At 38.7% G+C, this 12,096-nt stretch overlaps 1 protein-coding gene across 1 annotated transcript in view; it reads right to left on the reverse strand.

The window, feature by feature from the left end:
* Positions 1 to 1,279: 1,279 nt before the first annotated feature.
* Positions 1,280 to 12,096, reverse strand: part of hs2st1a (heparan sulfate 2-O-sulfotransferase 1a) — a 104,323-nt gene continuing 93,506 nt past the window's right edge. The window contains exons 2-7 of the mRNA XM_062022299.1: positions 10,323 to 10,579; positions 10,163 to 10,248; positions 6,880 to 7,018; positions 6,714 to 6,811; positions 2,130 to 2,287; positions 1,280 to 1,982 (exon numbers count right to left, since the gene is read on the reverse strand). Coding sequence (XP_061878283.1) covers positions 1,759 to 1,982; positions 2,130 to 2,287; positions 6,714 to 6,811; positions 6,880 to 7,018; positions 10,163 to 10,248; positions 10,323 to 10,579 — 962 coding nt within the window. The 3' untranslated portion in view covers positions 1,280 to 1,758. The remainder of the gene's footprint in view (positions 1,983 to 2,129; positions 2,288 to 6,713; positions 6,812 to 6,879; positions 7,019 to 10,162; positions 10,249 to 10,322; positions 10,580 to 12,096) is intronic.

Below are 12,096 nucleotides of genomic sequence, written 5' to 3' on the forward strand. Positions count from 1 at the left end.
TGTAAGAAACACTCATGTACAGTGGAACCTCCATTCACAAACGCTTCTATTTGCCTTCTTGTACGTTCGTGAACGTTTACATAGCGCCAAATATGACTCTGTGTGCGACCATGTCTCAGTGAACGCTTCATTTATTCATTATGTGTGTCGCAGGAAGCCCTATGGGTGCTGCTATTTTGATGAGCTTCCAGGCTAGCGGCACTTCTGGCGTGTTTATTTCCACAATTGTCGTACTTTGTGTGGATCACAGCTGTGTCAACCTGTCTTAGAGATCACTTTGTGTCATCAGAAACACTTTAAATGTGTCCAAACTCTCACAGTCTTGCTGTATCGCTTCAAGTGGCTGGGCAACCACTGAGCTAGCTAGCCTCTGGCGCATTCGTTTGCAAGATTTTATCAGCGAAAGGAGCCTTTGTTCCTTATCAAGTCTTTAATTGTGATGAGACTGAAAAATATGCTACAGCGGACCTTTATTACAGGGAAGGAGAAGACACTACCTGGACACAAGCCGATGAAGGATCGCCTCACACTGCTAGTTTGTGCTAACGCTAGCGGTGACTACATGAAGCCACTCCTTGTTTATCACTCGGACACTCCCACAGTGTTCAACAATGCCACAAACATTCCCAGACAAGGGAATATTTTTTTGTTTTTAAGCGCACCAACGAGACTTGTGTTTGTGTGTGTTGACAAACATAAAGGGGTAATGGCTCAACAATCTCTTTTTTATCCAAACAACACAACATTACAACAAGCCTAAATGTCAACACTGAGCACACACACAAACACAAGTCTCGTTGGTGCGCTTAAAAACAAAATATAAACGAAATAAAAACAAAAACAAAATATATACTGTATATATATATGTGTATATATTATATACACACATATATACATATATATATATACAGTATATATATATATATATACATATATATATATATATATATATGTATGTGTATATATATGTGTATATATACAGTATATATATATATATTATATATATATATACGTGTGTGTGTATATATATATATACATATATATAGGTATATATATATTCAAAAAAGATATATAAATATATATACACATATAAATATATATATATATACACATACAGTATATATATATATATATATATATATATATATATACATACTGTATATATACACACACACAAACATTCATACATATATATATATATATCTATATATATATATATATATCTATATATATAGTATATATATATATATATAAATATATATATTATAATTATAGTGTCTTCAAAGTGTGCAGGTTTTTACTAAAATTAAGCCTTTAGTGGATGATTCATGTTCACGTTGATTCTTAAGGGAAACTCTGCTTCGCTATACGAACGTTTGGGTTGGCAACCACGTTGAAGAACCAATCAGGTTCATAAATGGAGGTTCCACTGTCGTCCAAAGCAGCCTTTTTGTTGAGTTTTTGTGATTTTCCTAAAACCTCCCAAGTCTCTGCGGAGCTGTGAGATATTACATTTGAAGTGGGAGCGAGGACGCGGCGTCACGTCTGCATGTACAAAAAGACGGCGGCAGTTAACGCCACCAAAACGTTTTGTCCGCGACGCAGATGTGCCCTCGGTTGACCTTTGACATGGCCCGGCAGCTGCAAAGGGGCGGGACGGACGGAACACTTCCTGTCCACTGTCAGTCGCCTCGTCAACAGGTTGTCATGGCAACACAAGCTTCCCGGGGCCTCCTCTCTCTGAGCGCACGGTCCCGCTCAGTTTTTGGGGTAGATCTTCTCGTAGAAGAAGTTCTGAGCCAGCATGTAGAGTTCCCCGTCCTTTTCCCGCACGGCGTGTGCCCGGACAAATTGGAAGTGCTCCAGGGCAAACTCGTAAAACTCGTTCTCCATCTTCCAGATGGCAGACTGCTGCAGTCTGGCCGTCGACTCCCGAGTGGGCGGCTTCTTCTCGCTCGTCTTCCTCAGGTGGGACTTCTTTCCTGGACCATGGAGGCAAGCACCAAGAGAGGGAGATGTCAACATTGTCGTGTCAAGATACATTTCATGCACATCTACCAAGAAACTGCACGTGTACTAAACATATTTTCCTACACTGTCAGGGGCGGTACCAAACGACCTTAGTGCACCTGTTCTGTAGAGCTCGGTGGCTCCTTTGAAGAAACGTGGCAGCGCCGCCTCCAGCATCATGACGAAGTCCTCCAGCTCCTCCGTCACGCCCACCAGCATGTACTCGTTGACCAGGTTGTATTTGGCCTGGTCCAGAGCCCAGTGGCTGCCCACGTTCCTGCAGAGACAACATGGCTGCACTTTCATCCTGCACCCAAGCATGGAGGATCATGTGTAGGATGGAGGATCAATGCGTAGGATGAGAATTATGTGAAGGATGGAGGATCATGTTTAGGTTGGAGGATCATGTGTAGGATGGAGGATCAATACGTAGGATGGAGGATCATGTGAAGGATGGAGGATCATGTGTAGGATGGAGGATCATGTGAAGGATGGAGGATCGTGTGAAGGATGGAGGATCATGTGAAGGATGGAGGATCATGTGAAGGATGGAGGATTGTGTGAAGGATGGAGGATCGTGTGAAGGATGGAGGATCATGTGAAGGATGGAGGATCATGTGAAGGATGGAGGAATGTGTGTAGGATCATGTGAAGGATGGAGGATTGTGTGTAGGATGGAGGATCCTGTGAAGGATGGAGGATTGTGTGTAGGATCATGTGAAGGATGGAGGATTGTGTGTAGGATGGAGGATCATGTGAAGGATTGAGGATCATGTGTAGAATGGAGGATCGTGTGTAGGATGGAGAATCATGTGAAGGATGGAGGATCATGTGTAGGACTGAGGATCATGTGAAGGATGGAGGATCGTGTGAAGGATGGAGGATCATGTGAAGGATGGAGGATCGTGTGAAGGATGGAGGATCATGTGAAGGATGGAGGATTGTGTGTAGGATCATGTGTAGGATGGAGGATCATGTGAAGGATGGAGGATCATGTGTAGGATGGAGGATCATGTGAAGGATGGAAGATCATGTGTAGGATGGAGGATCATGTGAAGGATGGAGGATCGTGTGAAGGATGGAGGATCGTGTGAAGGATGGAGGATCATGTGAAGGATGGAGGATTGTGTGTAGGATCATGTGAAGGATGGAGGATTGTGTGTAGGATGGAGGATCATGTGAAGGATGGAGGATTGTGTGTAGGATGGAGGGTCATGTGAAGGATGGAGGATTGTGTGTAGGATCATGTGAAGGATGGAGGATTGTGTGTAGGATGGAGGATCATGTGAAGGATTGATGATCATGTGTAGGATGGAGGATCATGTGAAGGATGGAGGATCATGTGAAGGATGGAGGATCATGTGTAGGATGGAGGATCATGTGAAGGATGGAGGATCATGTGAAGGATGGAGGATCACGTGAAGGATGGAGGATCATGTGAAGGATGGAGGATCATGTAAAGGATGGAGGATCATGTGTAGGATGGAGGATCACGTGAAGGATGGAGGATCATGTGGAGGATGGAGGATCACGTGAAGGATGGAGGATCATGTGAAGGATGGAGGATCATGTGGAGGATGGAGGTTCATGTGGAGAATGGAGGATCATGTGGAGGATGGAGGATCATGTGAAGGATGGAGGATCATGTGGAGGATGGAGGATCATGTGGAGGATGGAGGATCATGTGAAGGATGGAGGATTATGTGCAGGATGGAGGATCATGTGAAGGATGGAGGATCATGTGTATTATGGAGGATCATGTGTAGGATGGAGGATCATGTGTAGGATGGAGGATCATGTGAAGGATGGAGGATCATGTGTAGGATGGAGGATCATGTGTAGGATGGAGGATCATGTGAAGGATGGAGGATCATGTGTAGGATGGAGGATCATGTGTAGGATGGAGGATCATGTGAAGGATGGAGGATCATGTGAAGGATGGAGGATCATGTGTAGGATGGAGGATCATGTGAAGGATGGAGGATCATGTGTAGGATGGAGGATCATGTGTAGGATGGAGGATCATGTGCAGGGTGGAGGATCATGTGTAGGATGGAGGATCATGTGAAGGATGGAGGATCATGTGTAGGATGGAGGATCATGTGAAGGATGGAAGATCATGTGTAGGATGGAGGATCATGTGAAGGATGGAGGATCATGTGTAGGATGGAGGATCATGTGTAGGATGGAGGATCATGTGCAGGGTGGAGGATCATGTGTAGGATGGAGGATCATGTGTAGGATGGAGGATCATGTGAAGGATGGAGGATCATGTGTAGGATGGAGGATCATGTGAAGGATGGAAGATCATGTGTAGGATGGAGGATCATGTGAAGGATGGAGGATCATGTGTATGGAGGATCATGTGAAGGATGGAGGATCATGTGAAGGATGGAGGATCATGTGAATGAGGACCAGAAGGGAATGGGACAAAATGAAGACAAGGTGGAGGTGGAAGAGTTGCAAATATTCACACATGTACTCATGTCGTAGAATTTCTGACCTTTTGACCTATATTTCTTGTCTTTTAAGAATGTCCGCTCATTTTCAATTCTCTTCTATTTTGTGCCATTGAATGGACCAGTTGTGGGACAAAGGTGAATATGGAGTTATGCCAACCTGTCTACAGAATGTTTAGATTTTCCAAATATGACTAAGAGATACAAGATTGTTTTGGACAACAGACAAAACCAAAACAAAACAATCATGACGCACTCGATAAAAAACAATGACGCACAAGAGACATATAAAAAATGGCAGAAGACCGGAACTCGGTAGTGATTTTGGCTTGTGTGTGTCTTGTTTACTCCGGAGTAACATGTGGTCTGTCTGCACGGCCAACTTAATTCAACCTGCACTTCTGATAATGGGTAAATAAATTTGTTGTACTAAACTACTTTTGTTGCCTGTTTAAGCTTCGGACAATCCACTACACTCACTTGTAGTCATCATACTTAGTTTAGTTTAGTGGAAACTGACCTTTTTGTCATATTATTTTTCAAAGTGAGAGGCGCACCTCCTCTAGGGGGCACCAGATGACTTCAGGTAGCAGCTTTATATGGCTTTATTATACAGTCGTGGTCAAAAGTTTACATACACTTGTAAAGAACATAATTTCATTGCTGTCTTGAGTTTCCAATCATTTCTACAACTCTTATTTTTTTGTGATAGAGAGATTGGAGCACATACTTGTTTGTCACAAAAAACGTTCATGAAGTTTGGTTCTTTTGTGAATTTATTATGGGTCAAAAGTATATACTGTATACAGCAACATACATTATCAATGTTGTTGATGTAGTAAAGTTACAATCAAATCAAATTAGCTTCATGGCATGGCCTTAACTACATGTGAGTGATTATGATTGACGACACCTGTTGACTTCTTTGAGTCCATTTAAATAGGGCTCATGTGATGCAGTCATTAGACTCGGTTACAAACGCGACAATAGGAAAGTCAAAGGAACTCAGCGCAGATCTGAAAAAACGAATCATTGACTTGAACAAGTCAGGAAAGTCACTTGGAGCCATTTCAAAGCAGCTTCAGGTCCCAAAAGCAACTGTGCTGACAATTGTTTGTAAGTATTAAGTGTATGGCACAGTTTTGTCACTGCCATGATCAGGAAGAAAACGCAAGCTATCACCTGCTGCTGAGAGAAAATTGGTCAGGATGATCAAGAGTCAAACGAGAACCACCAAAAAGCAGGTCTGCAATGAATTGGAAGCTGCTGGAACACAGGTGTCAGTGTCCACAGTCAAGCGTGTTTTGCATCGCCATGGACTGAGAGGCTACCATGCAAGAAGGAAGCCCTTGCTCCAGAAGCGACACCTTAAGGCTCGTCTAAAGTTTGCTGCTGATCACATGGACAAAGATAAGACCTTCTGGAGGAAAGTTCTGTAGTCAGATGAAACAAAAATTGAGCTGTTTGGCCACAATACCCAGCAATATGTTTGGAGGAGAAAAGGTGAGGCCTTTAATCCCAGGAACACCAAACCTACCATCAAGCATGGTGATGGTAGTATTATGCTCTGGGCCTGTTTTGCTGCCAATGGAACTGGTGCGTTACAGAGAGTAAATGGGACAATGAAAAAGGAGGATTACCTCCAAATTCTTCAGGACAACCTAAAATCATCAGCCCGGAGGTTGGGTCTTGGGCGCAGTTGGGTGTTCCAACAGGACAATGACCCCAAACACATGTCAAAAGTGGTAAAGGAATGGCTAAATCAAGCTAGAATTACGGTTTTAGAATGGCCTTCCCAAAGTCCTGACTTACGTGTGGACAATGCTGAAGAAACAAGTCATGTCAGAAAACCAACAAATTTAGCTGAACTGCACCAATTTTGTCAAGAGGAGTGGTCAAAAATTCAACCAGAAGCTTGCCAGAAGCTAGTGGATGGCTACCAAAAGTACCTTATTGCAGTGAAACTTGCCAAGGGACATGTAACCAAATATTAACATTGCTGTATGTATACTTTTGACCCAGAAGATTTGGTCACATTTTCAGTAGACCCATAATAAATTCATAAAAGAACCAAACTTCATGAATGTTTTTTGTGACCAACAAGTATGTGCTCCAATCACTAAAAAATAAGAGTTGTAGAAATTATTGGAAACTCAAGACAGCCATGACATTATGTTCTTTACACGTGTATGTAAACTTTTGACCACGACTGTTTGTGTGGCAGACTTCCACAGTGACACCTACCAGCATTCAGACGAGTGACCACAGAAAAAGGGAATCTGGAGCCAAAGCTTCTCGGGTGCGCAGTCGGAGCCGCCGGCGGACACACATTCATCAAAGGTCTGAAACGTGGGGACACTGCCTTGAATTCATTGAAAGGTGAAAAAATTGAGTGTTTGTGGGTTCCAACCTTCTTGTCGCCTTGTTTCCTGCGCCGCAGACCTGGTCGGTAGTCGTCTCCAAACCGCAAGAAGTAATAGTAGGATACCAGTCGTTCAATGGGGTCTCTGATCACGTTTATGTAGATGGGTTTCCTCTTCACGCCGAACCTGAGAACAGGAGACTTGCTCAACACAGATACTCTGTACCATGGGTGTCCAAACTACAGCCTGCGGGCCAAGTGCGGCCCACCAGCGTCTTCAGTTTGGCCCGCCAGACGCCACCAGCTTAATAAAGGAATGTGGCCCACGAGCGTCGACAGTTTCATTTAAAATAGCTGACTTTGCCATCATCGTGTGGAAAATATGAGTATATCAGGTCAATGACCATGGATTTTACAAACCCCGTTTCCATATGAGTTGGGAAATTGTGTTAGATGTAAATATAAACAGAATACAATGATTTGCAAATCATTTTCAACCCATATTCAGTTGAATATGCTACAAAGACAACATATTTGATGTTCAAACTGATAAACTTTTTTTTTTTTTCAAATAATCATTAACTTTAGAATTTGATGCCAGCAACACGTGACAAAGAAATTGGGAAAGGTGGCAATAAATACTGATAAAGTTGAGGAATGCTCATCAAACTGGAACATCCCACAGGTGAAAAGGCAAATTGGGAACAGGCAGGTGCCATGATTGGGTATAAAAGTAATTCCATGAAATGCTCAGTCATTATATGTATATATATATATATATATTTGTTTTTATTTTTTTATTTTTTTTATTTTATTATTATTTTGTTGTTGTTGTTGTTGTCCCCTACCAATATTTAGCGATAAAAAAGGTAACACTTCACCTTGCCACCTCCTGGCAATCATGTTCTACAAAACATTGACTACATTGTTTTAAAATTAGTTTCAGCAACAACATGCTGATGTTTTATTTTTCAATACAGATGAGACATTATTTATATCATTATTTAATCCAAGAGATTTTTAAATTATTTTTGTTCCAATGAAACTGATCAAATAGGCACAATCAAACATGAAGCGTGACCTCTGAAAAGCCTATTTGAGTTTGTAGTTATAGATAGTGTTTTGTAAAATGATTATATAAAGCACCTGAGTAAATAGATAATTATTAGTTAAGGCACCTAAGTAAATAAATGATAATTATATAAGGCATCTGAGTAAATAAATAATATTTATATAAGGCACCTGAGTAAATAAATAATATTTAAATAGGGCAGCTGAGTAAATGAATATTAATTATATAAGGCACCTGAGTAAACAAATAATAATTATATAAGGCACCTGAGTAAATAAATAATAATTATATCAGGCAGCTGAGGAAATAAATTATAATTCTATAAGGCACCTGAGTAAATAAATAATTATATAAGGCACCTGAGTAAATAAATAACAATTATATAAGGCAGGGGCGTAAATAAATAATAATTCTATAAGGCATCTGAGTAAATAAATAATTATATAAGGCACCTGAGTAAATAAATAACAATTATATAAGGCAGCTGCGTAAATAAATAATAATTCTATAAGGCACCTGAGTAAATAAATAATATTTAAATAGGGCAGCTGAGTAAATGAATAATAATTATATAAGGCACCTGAGTAAACAAATAATAATTATATAAGGCACCTGAGTAAATAAATAATAATTATATCAGGCAGCTGAGAAAATAAATTATAATTATATAAGGCACCTGAGTAAATAAATAATAATTATTTAAGGCACCTGAGTAAATAAATAATTATATAAGGCACCTGAGTAAATAAATAACAATTATACAAGGCAGCTGGGTAAATAAATAATAATTATATAAGGCACCAGAGTAAATAAATAATTATTTTAGAAGGCATCGAAGTAAATACATAATAATTATAGAAGGCACCTGAGTAAATAAATAATAATTATATAAGGCACCTGAGTAAATAATTAATATATATATAAGGCACCGGAGTAAATAAATAATAATTATATAAGGCACCAAAGTAAATAAATAATAATTATATAAGGCACCTGAGGAAATAAATTATAATTATATAAGGCACCTGAGGAAATAATAATTATATAAGGCACCTGATTGAATAAATAATAATTATATAAGGCACCCGAGTAAATAAATAATAATTATATGAGGCACCTGAGTAAATAAATAATAATTATATAAGGCATCTGAGTAAATAATTAATAATTATTTAAGGCACCTGAGTAAATAATTGATAATTATATAAGGCACCTGAGTAAATGAATAATAATTATAAAAGGCACCTGAGTAAATAAATAATAATTATATAAGGCACAAAGGAAATAAATACTAATTATATAAGGCACCTGAGTAAATAAATAATAATTATATAAGGCTCCTGAGTAAATAATTAATAATTATATAAGGCACCTGAGTAAATAAATAATAATGATATAAGGTACCTGAGTAAATAAATGATAATTATATAGGGCACCTGAGTAAATGAATAATAATTATAAAAGCTACCTGAGTAAATAAATGATAATTATATAAGGCACCTGAGTAAATAAATAGTAATTTAATAAGGTACCTGAGTAAATAAATAATCATTATATATGAGTAAATAAATAATCATTATATAAGGCGCCTGAGTAAATGAATAATATTTATATAAGGCACCGAAATAAATAAATAATAATTATATAAGGCACCTGAGTAAATAAATAATAATTATATAAGGCACCTGAGTAAATAATTAATAATTATGTAAGGCACCTTAGTAAATAAATAATAATTATCTAAGGCACCTGAGTAAATAATTGATAATTATATAGGGCACCTGAGTTAATGAATAATAATTATAAAAGGCACCTGAGTAAATGAATAATAATTATAAAAGGCACCTGAGTAAATAAATGATAATTATATAAGGCACCAAAGTAAATAAATAATAATCATATAAGGCACCTGAGTAAATAAATAATAATTATATAAGGCACCTGAGTAAATAATTTATAATTATATAAGGCACCTGAGTAAATAAATAATAATTATATAAGGCACCTGAGTAAATAATTGATAATTATATAGGGCATTTGAGTAAATGAATAATAATTATAAAAGGCACCTGAGTAAATAAATGATAATTTTATAAGGCACCTGAGTAAATAAATAATAATTATATAAACTTGAGAGTGTCATTTGAATATTTCTTTGCCAGGCAGAGTTCTTGTTTTTGGTTCTCAAAAATCTGCCAACATGATCTTGTCAGATGAGGAGAAGGAGAGCACTAGATGACCACTGAGGGAAGCTCTTACTTGGTGAAGTCCAGGAAAGAGACATGTCCATGATAGAAAGCAGGCTTCATCTCCCTCCATTCCGTCACATTCTTCACAAAGCGCACCTGAAGCAAATAGTCATGAGTCAGCAGCATTGTGGCCAAACAACGACAGGCTCAGGTGAGCAACTCCTGGTCACCTGGTCCTGGAGGGACATGACGGGGTTGTTCTTGGTGGTGTTGATGTGCAGCACATGGTAGCGGTTCTTCCCGCACAGGTCGTAGGCGATGTTGGTGAAGGAGGTGCTGGCAGTCTTGGGCACACGGTTGTAGACGATGACCACGTCCTCGTCGCTCTCCTGCGTGGACGCCACCCACGATGTGTCCCGCTCCCGCAGGCCGTCCTGGGTGTGCCGCTGCTCGATCTCCCGTACCTCGTGTCGAGCAATGGCCCTCTCTGAATGGACGACAAGAAGTGTGGTTGGAAGTTCAAGAATAAGGTTGCTTGAACTAAATGTTGACAGTCTAACGGTCAAAAACGCAAAATGTTTGGCAGCAAAGCACACGTCACTCAATTAAAGCTCACCTTTAAGCATTCACACACCTTGTGGAATAAAGTCCATATAATACATTTAGCCAAGACAGCTCAGGACAAAGTTATGCATATGTTTTGAACATAACTGTGGTGTGTTCAAGGACCCTTGATTCAAGTTAGAAACAGAAACATCACCAGTTGATTACCGTAAATTCCAGACTGTAAGTCGCTACTTCTTTTTACTGCTCGCTACCATTATTGTGCAGAAATATGGGAAATAACTACAAAAGTACACTTTATTCACTAACTGTGTTTAAAAAAAGATGCGTTATAATAATACATCATGTCCTATAGATAACATACAAACTCTTTATTTATTGAATCACAAATATTACAATTAAATGATTTGGTATATTTGCAAACATCTAAAATGATGCACAAAGCAAATTATAACCTGCTAGCCAAGAATTATTCTCAACAAAAGAGGAGAAATTTAACCTTAAGAGGAAAATGTAACTTAAAACATGTGTATGCACGTACAACACTTGAGACCTTTAGCATACCAAGATGTGGAATTAAACAAAGAAATCAGTGTATGAATATGATCCAGTTTAAGGAAACTGTTCAAACTTCAAGTGTTTACAAAGAAAAGGACTGTTGTTAAACGTCTTGAACTTCTTGAAACTGAGAAATAACTCCTTTCATGATGAGAATGATCACTGACTTAACTATAAAGAGAACGCTTGTGTTTCATTGATGGAAGTTGTGTTCCACTGTGACAACAGGATTTGATCGTATGTGTCAGTCATAGTCATGAATTGTAAAAGAGCTAGGATTAAATCAACTTTTGCTCATTTGCGGACATGTTGTAAAAATAATGTGTAAATTGTATGATGTATCATATTGTGACTGCATGCTGTACATGTTCGAAATACACTTAAACCAAACACTTTGAACTCTGCGGCTTATAAAACGGTGCAGCTAATTTATGAATTTTTTTTTTTTTTCGCGAATGGCCATAATGTTTTGTGTTCAATAGGTGTCATTAAACTCGAATGGGGTGTTTATTGTTTGTGCTATGGCGCCATCTTTTGGAAGAGTTTGCTCACTGTAGTTGCTGCGGGTTGAAAATGTACTTCCTGTTTTGCCTTGAACCGAAAGTAAAACTGCCATAGCGTTTCTGCTCGACCGGATTCTTCATTAAACACTCCAAGCAACGATGGATGTCTGTAGGAGTGTTTTCATGCATATTTGTACGTGCTATCGAAATGTGACCAAGCAAGCATTCTTAGCACTAGCTAAGATGCTAGTGTCCGTTTTAGTATTATTAACTTTGAATGGCATTGTTTGTATTGTTTCAGTTTCGTAAATTCACCAAAACGTCACTGTGGTGTTATGAGTCTGTTTAGCTGATTGGAGAGCTAGCTTGCGCAGCTAGT

Source organism: Entelurus aequoreus, linkage group LG16 (assembly GCF_033978785.1).
Source record: "Entelurus aequoreus isolate RoL-2023_Sb linkage group LG16, RoL_Eaeq_v1.1, whole genome shotgun sequence".
Taxonomy (NCBI): Eukaryota; Metazoa; Chordata; class Actinopteri; order Syngnathiformes; family Syngnathidae; genus Entelurus; species Entelurus aequoreus.